Genomic DNA, 15,240 nt, shown 5'->3' on the forward strand with positions numbered 1-15,240 from the left:
CCTCTATGGAAACCCGTCCGCCACGGCCGTCATCTAACTCGATTCACCAAGCTCTGTAGTCGAGCGCCAATTCAGCCACCTCAGGGGTTCGGAAATGAAAAAATAATAATAAAAAATAAATATCCTTCCAAATAAAGGCTCCGGCCCTATTTCTTGACTTTTTTCTCCGCTCTTGACTTGAACAACGCTAACAGCAGAATGACATCAGAAGTCGCCATGGAAATTGTGCATGCTCACGAAATCACAACACTGTGACAGTCATATCTAGTGACGTTCCCCAGCAGGCAGCTTCAGGAACTATCAGAACTTCCTCAAATGATTACCCGCAAGCGTATGCGAGGCTTGAAATCAATTGCTGTGGTAGAACTGAAGGCGCCAAAACGAAACCATAGAGACCTGAGAGCGCACTGCGAGATGTACCTGCGCGGACTGACACCGAATCTTTTGTCTCCGCCCTTCTGCTTTCTTTTCATCCGCCGATACACCGCTGAAGTGCACGAACGCCGCAGCTTTCGGCCGCCCTGCTTTTCGCTCAGCGCGAAGTTATGCGCCGCGCATGACCGAAATCGAGAAAGGTATACAGCACCCGGACGCCACTTGGAATTCGTTGCTACCACGTGCACTACCCTCTTTAGGCTATGTCGTGTTGCACTTCGGTTCGCGATCCACGGGCGCGAAGCGGTTTTCGACCGCTGTCAAAGAATTCCTTCCACGCAATACCTAGCACGCGCTTTTGTCGCGTGATCGTGATCCGTCGCAAGCAAAAAGCGGATAGGTTCATCTTATGCGACAAAAGCGAAATCGTGCAAGTCAAGATTGCCAGCGCCACAGTAATGGCCCAAATTCTGACCGCGAGTCCAGGAGAGCAGAAAAAATAAGCGATTTTAAGACATTCCTTCGTACTTGGAATTAAAATCGAACAGAAGATCTTAAAATTATTTGAATTTCGAACATTTCCGTATTCCTAATTTTTGCGACGACTTTATTGCAGAGCAAGCGCATCGCCAACGTATGAAAAAGCGGGCTTCAGTTCCGGTTCTGCCAGAGCTCTTCGGAAACGTTTGGCGGAAGTGTGGCCTAAAACTAAGCACAGATGCGATTTACACCCCAGTGACTAGCAAAACATGCGTGCTCACTCGCGTGTTCTAACTTTTCACATATAATAGAGCCAACGAATGTTGGTTGGTTGGTTTTGTGGGGTTTAACGTCCCAAAGCGACTCAGGCTATGAGAGACGCCGTAGTGGAGGACTCCGGAAATTTCGACCACCTGGGGTTCTTTAACGTGCACTGACATCGCACAGCACACGGGCGCCTTGCTTTTCGCCTCCACCGAAAAGCGGCCGCCGAGGCCGGGATTCGATCCCGCGCCCTTGGGAACAGTAGTCGAGCGCCGTAACCACTGCGCCACCCCGGCGGGGTCGCCAACGAATGTCGCCAAGCACTATAGGATGTCCAAACGGACTACGTTGAAGTTACAGGTCCTCGTTTTCGCATAGGCTCAGATTATCCCCTCAATAGCGTGCTCGTAAACTTTTTCAAAGCACGCGTTCATTCATGTTATCAGCCCGCAACAGTAGTTGACGCAGTGGGTTGCACAGCTGTTGTCCCTACGCACCGGATTTAAAGAAAATCGCACGCTCTTTTAAAAAGCGCTCGTCATGTAACCGCTACCTGTATCGGCCTGGCCTACTGTGCCGATCCTTTCCGCACGCAAAGGAATCAGTTCGGGCACTGCATCCGCCGGGGTGGTGCAGTGGTAAGACGCCCGACCACTGTGCCGGAGTACCCGGTTTCGAACCCGACCTCGGCGGCTGCGTTTCGATGGAGGCGAAACGAAGAAGCGTCCGTGTGCTGTGCGATGTCAGCGCACGTTAAAGATCCCCAGGTGGTCGAAATTATTCCGTAGCCCTCCACTACGGCTCCTCTTTCTCTCTCTCTTTCCCCTTTCACTCCCACCTTCCCTTACGGTGCGGTTGAGGTGTCCACAGCAAACAAGTGAGACAGTTACCGCGCCTTTCCCTTCCTATAAATCAATCAAATCAATCATCTGCAGTGCGGTCCAGCTACGAGCTTACCATGCACTGTCCTATAATTGATCGTTTACCTCTCCACAAGCGCCTCGCAGCTCGAGAGCGCAGGAAAAAAAAAGAAGGAGGGGGAGGAGAAAAATTAACTATTCGAGAAATGAAGCAAACAACCCAAAAGTTTCCCACAAGTCCGCCCATGAAACGCAGGCGATATGAGCACACAAGGAAAGACACAGGACTGTCCCACACAAGCAGCGCACTTGCCCACTCTCACAATGGCACCCTTCCAGTAAGAACCCTCGCAAGAAACAATTTGAGAGGGCAAATTATTTAAAGTAAATTTTTCAAGACACCACAGCATATAATCTATTAGTTACTACGTCGAAATGAAAGGATCGCCGACCAAAAAGGTTGCAGCTAAAAATGTATACGTTTCGGCGACATGAGTTTACAAGACCAGACGTGATTTCTTCAGACCTTGAATTTCCTTTGTGATAGTGCTGGTCGACAAACTTGGAGGTTTAAGCGGTCAGTACTCTGTGGTCGACGAGTTCGCTTTATTCATGATTTACTCTATCGGCAACAAATATGCCTCGGATCCGGACTCCGGCCAAAAGAGTGCGCTGGCGAGAGGAAGGTGAACCATGCTGCCGCGAGTGTCCGCCCGGTCAAGAAAAGGGAAAGAAAAACGCACTGCGTGGAGCTGACTGACACTCAAATTGTACTGAGCTGAGGTGGTCGGTCAACGCATTAATCGACTAAAGCTGCCACAGCTCTCATTTAGCCAGCTAGCCGTAAGTGTTTCTCCCAAACAAGCATTGCTTCAACCAACGCAAAACGATCGCCTTGTGATCGCTAATGTGAGATCATACTTCGCGCCCTGCCGTTCCTAGTCTTCACCGTGAAGTACGCCGGCTCCACGGGTTGTTGCTCTGACAGCCACTTCTCCCTTCTCTCCCTACGAACGGCATTTATTCCTCCACTTTGCCACATGCTAGGTTGGTTGGTTTGTGGGGTTTAACGTCCCAAAGCAACTCAGGCTATGAGAGACGCCGTAGTGGAGGACTCCGGAAATTTCGACCACCTGGGGTTCTTTAACGTGCACTGACATCGCACAGCACACGGGCGCCTTGCTTTTCGCCTCCATCGAAAAACCGCGACGGATGGTTTAATATACTTTATTCACTAGAAATTTGACTTTCATTCAACTAACTGAAATTCACAAACTAATTCACAAACTACGCAATTAACGGCTCAAGCTGCAGATTCCAGGGTACAGAATGCAGGTGCTATATGGCTAAATGAATCTCTGAAAAGCTTACGTTGTAAAGCGCCACCTTCCGCGTGTGGTAGAGATGTCAGAGCCTCGCAGGCACACTGAGCCCGAAAAGGATAATCCTAAAAGCTTTCTTCGTAGCATGTTTGTTCCTCGCTCGAGTTTTTCTACAGCGTTATCAGCGATAGGATTTGCACTGAATATTACCGAATGGAGTGCAATGTCCTTTTTGCCTGTAGAGTCGCCACATCTGCAGAGAGTTGCAGCCACTATAGGCACGTACTTTAAAGGGGCGTTTACTGGGCCTGAGTGGCCCGCGTGCATGTTTAACGCACGGAACAAGCCGCTAATTAAGGAAACTAAGAAAACAGTGTTACCGCTAATTTAAATAGTTTAACAAGTATCGAAAGACAAATCGGACGGACGACGAAGTCTTACGCACTGTCAATCAATGCCTTGCCTTTCACAGGCGAAATAATATGACTGGTAAAGCACAGATCGGCAAAACTTCCCGCACCCAGACCGCAGGTACTCCGCGAAAAGCGGGCTCCCGCTAGTGTTTTCTTTTTTCTTTCTTTTTTTTTTTTTTTTTTTTTTGTCGCACTGAGCCCACTGACACACTGGAAACTTTAATGCTACAAAACATGCCGCTTGATACCGATGAAGAACCGAGTAAACGTAAAGCGAGCAAGAACTCCCGACTCCCTCCCTCCGATTTCTTTCTCTACCTTGTCTTTCTTTCTCTTTTTTTCTTCTAGAAACCCCCTTTCGTTCAGAGAAGGCGCATATCGCACGAGCGCGGTCTGGTTACATGCGCTCGGCCGTGCAGCTCTAGTTGCGGGCACAGCTCGCTGTGTAGCGAGCGACACACGCACGCGCTTCAACGCTTGCGCAACAAAGCTTATTCGGGGCAACGGTAAATCCAGATGGAAGTGCGCAGCTCAGAGTATAAATCTTGTGCAAGGTGTAGGGAGTGAAGTCCAAGCGTTCATTTCAAACACGAAATACTCGCGAGGGGAGCTATCATGCAAGGTGGGATTTCAGCCAAAGCTGAGAGGAGAAAGCGGACCCGGCCAGGAAACGCCATGATCCAGACCGGATGTAAGTGGGGTGGGCGTACCATCTCAAAGGAGACCTTGTCATGGAATTCGTATAGCTACAGGCTGGACACAGGACAAAAACCAAAGAAAGGAAAAAAAAAAAGATGTATTCATGGAATTCGTATAGCTACAGGCTGGACACAGGACAAAAACTAGAGAAAGAAAAAAAAAATGGGAGATGTATTTTTCCCTGACGTATTGGCAGTGATCACAGAGAACACTCCCTTATTTCTCCTCACTACGTTGATCATCTGCAAGCAAGACGTTCTGAGATTGTGTATTTCTGCACGGGTGCTAATTCAACTTGGGCTTAGCATCGGGACGATGCTTCTTTTCGAAGGAAGGCAGTGTAGCCGCAGAAGAGGAAGAGCGAACGTTTTTTAAGAAAAAAGACGCTGGTGCGAGCGGTCTCGCGCATGCGCGAAACTCGGTTCTGACCCGCGTAGTGTAGCTTTAATGAGGCGCTCCCAGTGATGCGCCACTCACGGCACTTACGTGTGTACATCATACCGGCTATCGGAAATCCTGTTTTGATGAAATCATTCGGCTTGAGCTATTCCCTCTTTCTATGCCCATAACGGGCGGCGCACACTCGCGCGAAACTCGGCTCTGACCCGCGTAGTGTCAGATATGGATAAGATAGTCAAAGTAGCCGAGGAGTTCTATACAAATCTCTACAGTAGCCAAAGTAGTCAGGACCGTAATAAGATTGGCGGTAGGCAAAAACATTCAGACGTTCCACCAGTGACGAAGGACGAGGTCAAGAAAGCATTAGAAACTATGAAAAGGGGGAAATCAGCTGGAGAGGATCAGATAACTACAGATTTGCTGAAGGACGGGGGGGGGGGGGGGGGGGCGATATCGTGTTAGAAAAACTGGCCACCTTGTATACGCAGTGCCTGGTGTCATCGACGGTACCGGAACCATGGAAGAATGAAAACATTATCCTCATTCATAAAAAAGGGGACTCTAAGGACCTTAAAAATTACAGACCAATCAGCTTACTGTCTTACGTATAAGGTATTTACTAAGGTAATCGCTAATAGAATCAGGACAACCTTAGACTTCAATCAAGCAAAGGATCAAGCAGGGTTTCGGAAACGGTACTCTACTATCGATCATATCCATACCATCAATCAGGTGATAGAAAAATGCTCGGAATATAACCAGCCCTTATACATAGCATTCATTGATTACGAAAAAGCATTTGACTCAGTTGAAACCTCGGCGGTGATGTAGGCATTGCGAAATCGGGGGGTAGACGAGCCGTACGTGAAAATGCTGGAAGATATATACAGTGGCTGCACAGCAACCATAGTTCTGCATAAAGAAAGTAACAAAATTCCCATAAAGAAAGGTGTTAGGCAAGGAGACACAATCTCCCCAGTACTATTCACAGCTTGCTTAGAGGAAGTATTCAGAGACTTGGAATGGGAGCAGTTAGGAATAAGGGTAGATGGAGAATACCTCAGTAATCTGCGATTTGCTGATGACATTGCCTTGCTAAGCAACTCGGGAGATGAGCTACAAATAATGATTGATGACCTAGACAGGAAAAGTAGAAACGTAGGCTTGAAAATCAATATGCAGAAGACTAAAGTAATGTTCAACAGCATCGGGAAGGAACAGCAGTTTACATTAGGTAGCGAAGTACTGGAAGTAGTAGGCGAATATGTCTACTTAGGACAGGTAGTAACCGCAGATCCGGACCATGAAAAGGAAATGACCATGAAAAGGAAATAACAAGAATAAGATTGAGATGGAGCGCATTTGGCAAGCACTCGCGGATTATGTCTAGCAGCTTACCGGTATCGCTAAAGAGGAAAGTATATAACAGTTGCATCTTACCTGTACTCACCTATGGAGCTGAAACCTGGAGGCTAACCAAGAGAGTTCTACTTAAGTTGAGGACAACCCAGAGGGCTATGGAACGAAAAATGGTAGGGGTAACATTAAGAGATAGGAAGCGTGCAGAGTGGGTCAGAGAGATAACTCAAGTTACCGACATTCTAGTGGAAATTAAGAAGAAGAAATGGACATGGGCAGGACATGTAGTGCGAAGAGAGGATAACCGATGGTCGCTGAGGGTAACAAACTGGATTCCAAGGGAAGGAAAGCGTAGCAGGGGGCGGCAGAAAGTTAGGTGGGCGGATGAGATGAAGAAGTTCGCAGGGGTCAAGTGGATGCAGCTAGCTGAGAACCGGGTTAAGTGGAGAAATATGGGAGAGGCCTTCGCCCTGCAGTGGGTATAATCAGGCTGATGATGATGATGAACGGGCGGCGCACACTCGCGCGAAACTCGGCTCTGACCCGCGTAATGTAGCTTTAATGAGGCGCTCCCAGTGATGCGCCACTCACGGCACTTACATGTGTACATCATACCGGCTATCGAAAATCCTGTTTTGATTAAATCATTCGGCTTGAGGTATTCCCTCTTTCTATGCCTCTCACACGAAGTCACCTTTTCCGGTGCACTAGTGAGGCATTAGGACCGTTTTAGATAGGATTGGAGCGTATCTGGAACGCTAACCACACACCAAGCCACACCCTTCGACATTTCAGTGTAGCACTCTGAGCATGCACGTTGGCGCTATGATCTCCCCTACTCCCCAACCGATAGGGTCACCCTAAACTCGCTGTATTTCTACCTCCACACAGGCAGAAAACGCACTGCACGGGTCGGAAGGCTGCGCGCACGACCATTATTATATCGACAACAATATGGCAAACGATCAAAGCAAACAACGCGTAATGGTGCAGGAACTTCCTTGCTGTGTCCCGCCGCAGAATGAGTTACGCTGTTTAGGTTGAAAAAAACTAAAATAAGCGAGGTCGATCAAAACATCACTTCCGGTATCGCGGCCGCGGTCTCTGAGCAGTGATGTTTCTTCTTTGTTGTCTTTCGTTTGTCATGAAATAATCGCACGCGTTATTTTTGTTCACCACGTCGACATCGGTGCAACAGCTGAGCATTGCTGTGCCGTACACCCGAAGGCGCACAACCCCATTTCGATCAAGCCGTTTCCAAGGGAGGCAAGCACGCGAAGCTATCGATCATGGCATCCCAGCCCCTTTCACAACGACCGCTAAACAGCCGCTGCGCGCACCTGTTGCGCATTTATTCGCTGCACCAGAGTCCAGACCATGACGTCCGCCCTTTCAACAAAGTGATGACTCCAAAACCCGGTGTCCGACTGAAAGCGACTCTCTCGTAAGCTAGTCTCTTAGCTCCCCTCTCCTAATAAGCGTTTCAAGAGGGGAAGTGACAGTGAGGAAATACTTTAATGTCTTATCTGATACATTTTATTACTACTTTAATAAAATTTCACCGTTCCATCTCAAAAACACTGTTTTCTAGTGCTTGATTTTTCTGTGAATCTTGCGAAAAGCCTGGATAGTTGAGAAAATGCGGTTGAAGGATGGTTCAACATTCGTCGCGTTGCTGGCGATAATCTACATGTCAAAAACATACCTAGAATTTTTATTTTCGCCAATCAAAAATTTGAGGTCGATTTTTTGTGATGCAGTGCGGGATGATAGATGTCTAGACTGAGAAGCTAACTATACTGTACATTTTTATTCAAACCTAAGAAATATGAAAAACAGATAATGTCTTGTCCTGCAGTGTGGTCGTAGGAGTGCAACAAAGCACACGGCGTCAGATAAAACTAGTGAAGAAATGTGCTCCGCAAGTGAGCATCTTGTCAGTAAACTAGAACAGCAAAAACGTCGGTTGTTTGAGTTGTGTATATATACATATATATATATATATATATATATGCAATAAAGCTTCGGGAAAACAGAAAACGAAACCCATATTCAAAAAACAGTTTCTTTTCTGACCATTATCGTGATATCAAAGACGCGTACCGCATTTAACTCATTCGTCGTAACTGAAGACCCCATATGTCGGCGCGTAAAGTTTATACTACTTAAAAGCGCGTCAGTTTTACTGCGGATGCACGAGTCGTAAACACAGAACGACAACAACAACAAAAAAAAAAAAAAAAAAGGACAAGGCGAAAATTTAAGTAACGGTGAAGTAAACGTGCTCGCCAAGCTCGTGCCGCATGAGCGATTCATATGCCGCGCCACAGCTTCGCCGCGAAAGCAAAGGCGCCGCTTGAGCGCTGCTGCGCGCCCCCGGACCGCGCCTCTTGAGTGTTCGATCACACGCCGACCACGGGGTTTCACGCGTCGCTGAGCTGGACGACCGGGGCTATCACCTGCTCTTTGCCTGCGCCGGCACGAATGCACCGAGGCCAGCACGTGCTGAGCGAAAGACTACACGGCAAGCTCCGGACGACAAAGAAAAACGTGCGAAGTCGACACCCCCGGACTACGACCGACGGCAGCGCGGAAGGGGCCCAGCAGTTGACGTTCTTTTATCCGCGGCCGCAAATGATACAGGGAGATATTTATGCGTGTACTACCGGCAGGAAACGAGCGCATGCACGCTGTGCACGGTTCAGATTGCTTGCCGCGCCCACCCTCCAAACAAGAAAGCGCCGCTAACAGTTACGGCGCTGATCGCTCAGCAAACGCGCCTTCAAACGAAACGAAAACCACACCGCTGCGCCGCCGACGAACACAGCGCAGAAAGCATTCGCGTCGCATGCACTTGCACCGCATTGACGGCGTACTGCATCCGGAGGGACCATAGGTGCCGGCCGCTCGGTAAGCACGGCCGTGGACGGAACGACGCTTGCAGTTGCAGGCGGACACGGGAGTGTCACGCTCGTGCGTGCGCGTCAGCGCCTTACCCCGTTTTTGATGGCCTTTGAAGTGGAAATCCGCCGGTGGAATGCCTTGGTCGGCTGGGCGTCGCCATCGCTTTCGGAAGAGTCGTCTGAGGCCGGGTCTGAGCCGCACTTGTCGCCCGGGCCGCCGCGTTTCTTTTCGTTTTCAGAGTCTCCAACAGCGACATCGGCTCCCGACGCCATGTTCACCCGCGACCGACTCCTCTTGCCCGTCGTCTGCTCGGCGACGGCGATTTGCTAACTGCAGCCGGGCTGAGCGGTAGGCGGTGGCGCTGCCGTCGCTATAACGGAACAACAACCGGCTCCGTCCGGGCGAGCGCCCCTGGGCGAGAAACCGCCTGACAGCAGACGACGCGCGCCCAGCAGTCAAAGTATTACACATCGTTTGTGCAGCTACTACTAAAAAATTGTGCGTCTCAAAGAAATGCAAAGCGTAAAAATTTATTTCAAAGAATGCATATATGAACACAGTTATTACCACTGCCACTTTTGAAAGCTCTCGCAGTCGTGAGGCGGGGCTTGGTAGAAAGCAAGGCGCAGTATCTGTCTCATTTTTCGGTGGACACCTACACTTAATTAGGTCACATTACCAATATCCCCAGGTGATCGGAATTATCCAGAGCCCTCCACTACCGTACATCTTTCTCTTTCAATTCAACGTTGTTTCAATTCCATCTGCAACTGTGCCGGAGTACCCGGGTTCGAACACGACCTAGGCGGCTGCGTTTCGATGGAGGCGAAACGGAGGCGTCCGTGTGCTGTGCGATGTCAGCGTACGTTAAGGTCCCCAGGTGGTCGAAATTGCTCCGAAGCCCTCCACTACGGCTCCTCTTTCTCTCTTTCCACTTTCACTCTCACCTTCCTCCCTTCCCTTACGGCGCGGTTGCGGTGTCCACAGAAAACAAGTGAGACAGTTACCGCGCCTTTCCCTTTCTATAAATAAATCAGTTTTTTAATTCCATCTGCATCCTTTACCTTACAGCGCAGTCTAGGTGTTCACGTGATGTGAGGGACAGTGCGAGCCTTTCCTTTCCTATACAACATTTTGAGTTTTTGTCATAAACCTAATTGTTATTATTATTATTATTATTATTATTATTATTATTATTATTATTATTATTATTATTATTATTATTATTATTATTATTATTATCAATGTCAGTTATTTCTTTTTTTTCTCTCTATCGTTTTTTTTTTCGTGATGTGCCCTACAATCCTCTGACTGTGTATATAAGACATGCTACTCATTGATTTCTTTCTTTCCGTGACACTTTTCGTCTGTTTCATTTCATGTGTTATTTGTTTCTTCTTTTGTGTTTGTATGTGTAAACTTATGTGTGCATTGTCATTTTTTTTTTTTGTGCTGCAGCACGAAGACCACATGGTTGTTCCTGTGCACATTAAATAAATATTGATTGATTATTATTATTCATTTCTTATAAGTTAAATTGGTTCACAGGAAGGGAAAGGCGCAGTAACTGTCACACTTGCTCTGTGGACACCCGAGCCGCGCCGTAAGGGAAGGGAGGAAGGTGGGAGAGAAAGTGGAAAGAGAGAAAGAGGAGCCGTAGTGGAGGGCTACGGAGTAATTTCGACCACCTGGGGATCTTTAACGTGCGCTGACATCGCACAGCACACGGACGCCACTTCGTTTCGCCTCCATCGAAACGCAGCCGCCGCGGTCGGGTTCGAACCCGGGAACTCCGGCACAGTAGTCGGGCGTCTTACCACTGCACCACCCCGGCGGGGCTCATCAGTGTCATTTCGTTTTCTGTGAGTAAAACTTGTGTGTGCAATGTTTTGTTTTTTTTTTTTGTGCTGCAGCACGAAGACCAAATGGTTGTTCCTGTGCACATTAAAGGATTGATTAATTATATGGCTGTTCATGCGCAGATTAAATAAAGATTGATTGATTGATTGATTGATTGATTGATTGATTGATTGATTGATTGATTGATTGATTGATTGATTGATTGATTGATATACTACTGCCTTTTCATTCCGGATTCTTACTCATTTCGTTACGCCCCGCCGCGGTGGTGCAGTGGTTAAGATGCCATACTACTGTGCCGGAGTACCCGGGTTCGTTCCCGACCGCCGGTGGCTGCGTGTCGATGGAAGAGAAACGAGAGGTGTCCGTGTGCTATACGACGTCAGTGCACATTAAAGATCCCCAGGTGGTCGAAATTGCTCCGAAGCTCTCTACTACGACTCATGTACCCCTCCTGCACCCTTTGCAACCACCCCACTGCCACCCTCGCCCACATTCTATTCCAATGCCCGGCGGATCCTCCCCCGCGGGGTCTGGAGCACTTCACCACCTGGGAGGAATGGGAAACCTTGCTACGCTCTGAGGACCCGGCCCGGCAAAAGACCGCCACAGACCGAGTTGCCGACGTCATGAACCGTAGGAACATGAACGTTTGAGTATAGTGGTGCCGTGGGGTGCCCAGGGGCCTGCGCGTCCCGAACTCCTCTGTTAAAATAAATGTTTTTACTACTACTATTACTGTACCCCCTCTTTCTCCACTTTCTCTCCCACCTTCCTCCCTTCCCTTACTGTGCGGTTTAGGTGTCCACAGAACAAGTGTGACAAGTTAGAGTTGGGGTGGCCCTAACACCAGCAGTGATCCGAAAGTGGCCACAATTTCGGTATTTATATCCACACCCTGGGTGCCCCATCTGCAAGTCAAGAAATATAGAAGCTGACATCCATCACCTACTGTGGGATTGTCCAGCGTTGAAGCCAACGCGGATCCGGCACCTGGTGGCAGCTGGCCTCTCCCCCCATAATCCGCAGTCATATGCTGTTTGGACACTGGGACCACATCATCGTTCACTCCTCGATTTCATTGCATCAGCCAACCTTTTTTCATTTATTTGACCACACCCTTCATCCATCATAACATTCCTTTTATGCCCTGAGGCAATAAACTTCGCAAAAAAAAAAAAAAAGTGTGACAGATACTGAGTCTTTCCTTTCCTGTGAACCAATTATATACACACTCAATATTCAATATTCAAAATGTTGCGGAACGAAAGACGTGGTATAATAATAATAATAATAATAATAATAATAATAATAATAATAATAATAATAATAATAATAATAATAATAATAATAATAATAATAATAATAATAATAATAATAATAATAATAATAATAATAATATTATAGACAGCTTCAGCGCGAGAGATGGGCGCCGGCATAGAGTTGGCGCCGGAGACCAGCGATGGTGATGGCGATGCCGCAGCGTTTTCTGTTCTTTGTCTTCTTTACATAACAAACAAATAAACAGCGCGAGAAAAATGAGAATTAAGTAAAAGAACTTCAGCTGACACTGCAACCCGAGAGCGATTTGATGTAGGAGGCTATAGTATTTTTTTTTTTTTCCTAAGAGACGTGTTTGTGTTCAAAAGCAGATCCAGACAAAGAGAACTGTTTCATCGTCTGTAACTAAGACAGGTGTGCATGCATGCATAATCCCACTGGAAATGGTTGGCGCTCGCCTTGCGATCGTGAGCTGAACGCGTGTAAAGAGAGCTGCACATTGAACATTACTTTTCCCTTTAAATGAATCTTACATTCTCTTTATTTCATCTACTCATTTCACTGCATTTGGAATCATATATGCTTCCAGGCTGAGCATACCTAGGGCAGTGCACCTCGCTTGGCGAGGAGGCTATGGTGCGGCAGAGGGCACAATTTGTGTAAAAGGTGCAAATGGCCGCAGGCCAGACAGCTCGGAACCTGGCCGCCCTGAATTATGCACTATAGAGGGCCAGAGGCAAGAGCTCCTTTGGCGGGGAAGTTCGCTGCCGTTATTACATCAGCGCCAGGCTGGCGCGACGCGGACGCTTTTCTTTATCTTCTCAGGCGCGGCGCACGCACGCAATATGACCGCCGATTCATAGGCCTTTGATAGCATGCTGACGACAAAAACTTCAGCGTACGCCTTGAGCCTATTTTAAGCCCCACCGTCTATCCCTATATAGGGCTTGTGATGAGTCGTTTTCGCAGTACAGAGTAGCTGGCACGGTGACGAAGATTATGAGCGACATTTCTTCTTTTTCTGAAAGACAAAAACGATCCTTTCTGCGCTTTTCCCTTCCTGTGAACCAATTATTAATGTTTTACTGGTGTCGTACGTCTGATATTGCATTTTCGCCCCTATGATTTTCCCATTCAATGTTCGCGCCTCGAGAATCTCGTCTTTTGCTCTCTCAACATAGTGCTGTGTGTATGCTTTTTGCAAATTAATACATGAACTATAAAAGGGGAAACATGCATGCCCTGCCACATGCAAGCGGCAGTTATGTGCACGCTGACAAGTACAATATGCCCATATATTTTTTTGAATGAATCCGTGAAGTATCTTGCGTCAGAACTCGCGAATAAAAAGGCAAGCGTAAATATAATATAAATGGCGCTTATGGAAGTGTGTTTCATTCCAGAAAGGCAAGCGAGTACACGGGAAATTTAAAGCTCCATTTTAACCACAAGGCGTATGAATGTAGTTTGGCGCGATTTGAACGTTATGGCGCGAGCGTCGACCGAGAACATGAACATAGCCGTGGCCCGCAGTCGAATCCCGGCCTCGGCGGCAGCTTTTCGGTGGAGGCGAAAAGCAAGGCGTCCGTGTGCTGTGCGATGTCAGTGCACGTTAAAGAACCCCAGGTGGTCGAAATTTACGGAGTCCTCCACTACGGCGTCTCTCATAGCCTGAGTTGCATTGGGACGTTAAACCCCACAAACCAACCACAAACCAACCAGTCCTCTGCCGTGGCGAGGGAGGTATCAATTAATAAGCTTCCCTCACTCTCTTTGTTGTTCCTTAGGCAGCCGCCATGCCTCGCGCTTGCCCCGCCGGGGTGGTGCAGTGGTAAGACGCCCGACTACTGTGCCGGAATACCCGGGTTCGAACCCGACCTCGGCGGCTGCGTTTCGATGGAGGCGAAACGAAGAGGCATCCGTGTGCTGTGCGATGTCAGCGCACGTTAAAGATCCCCAGGTGGTCGAAATTACTCCGCAGCCCTCCACTACGGCTCCTCTTTCTCTCTATCCACTTTCACGCCCATCTTCCTCCCTTCCCTTACGGTACGGTTGCGGTGTCCACAGAAATCAAGTGAGACAGTTACCTCGCCTTTCCCTTCCTATAAATAAATAAATAAAAATAAATAAATCATGTCTCGCGCTCATCCCGACGCTCATGGCTCACCGCGGATCATCTTGCCCTTTACCTTCCTTCCTTGCCACTATCCCAGTCATCCTCCCTTCCTTTTACCCCTCTCCCCCTTAATTCGGTTCAACGGCGGTGATCCCTCACACCTGAGGAGACAGTTGAACGCGCCGAACCCCCTTTTCATCGCCAATAAAGAACCACTTCTCTCTCTCTTCCTTCTGGGCGAGTTGCTTTCTAACTTGTTTTGTTTTTGTTTTCGCCAGCAGGGAGTGATCATATTGCGCGTGACGTATTTCCACCAATTTCCTTATCCTCCACGAAGATAGCAGGCAACCAAGTCCGCGCTGTATCCGCAACGAATGGAAAACTTAAACTATAAAGAAATGGGGCAAATAAAAGGCTGGTGAGTTCGTCGCGGGGGTGATGGTTGAAGCATACGGAATAGCGAACGAGGGAGAGAAGAAGGCGAAATCACGATTTTCCCTTTTCCGAAACCGGTCGCTAGGTGCCTGGAACGCTAAGCTGGTCGACGCTCGCGGGATATAACCTTCAAATCGCGCTAGACTGTACCGTCTTTGCCAAAAGTAACCAGGCTGCGGGTTCCGCTTCTCTGTCGGGCAGTAGAGAATTCCTGCCTGTAAATGTGTATACAATAAAGGGAAGTTCCCGTCTTCACTTATTAACAAGTTCTTATCCCCTGGAAAGCCATGTTAACTTTACAATACAAACAAGAAGCAAAACATGCAGCCTGGTTACTTTTGGCAAAGACGGTACCTTGTATAGCCTGGAAAAAACGTGCCATATGACTTGAGATCCAAGGGCGTCGAAGATTCGATTCACCTATGGAATTACCTGAGTTGGCAGCTCCATGCCAAGTCGCCCATGTAATGCAG

General features: G+C 48.0%; 1 protein-coding gene across 2 annotated transcripts in view; it reads right to left on the reverse strand.

Moving 5' to 3' along the window:
• Positions 1-9,397, reverse strand: part of LOC146198148 (diacylglycerol kinase delta) — a 262,183-nt gene extending 252,786 nt beyond the window's left edge. For both annotated transcript variants that reach the window (XM_084593476.1, XM_084593475.1), the window contains exon 1: positions 9,168-9,397. In XM_084593476.1, coding sequence (XP_084449602.1) covers positions 9,168-9,347 — 180 coding nt within the window. In that variant the 5' untranslated portion in view covers positions 9,348-9,397. The remainder of the gene's footprint in view (positions 1-9,167) is intronic.
• Between the last annotated feature and the right edge of the window lie 5,843 nt (positions 9,398-15,240).

This window comes from Amblyomma maculatum, chromosome 2 (assembly GCF_055883805.1).
Source record: "Amblyomma maculatum isolate TAMU_Amacu chromosome 2, ASM5588380v1, whole genome shotgun sequence".
Lineage (NCBI taxonomy): Eukaryota > Metazoa > Arthropoda > Arachnida > Ixodida > Ixodidae > Amblyomma > Amblyomma maculatum.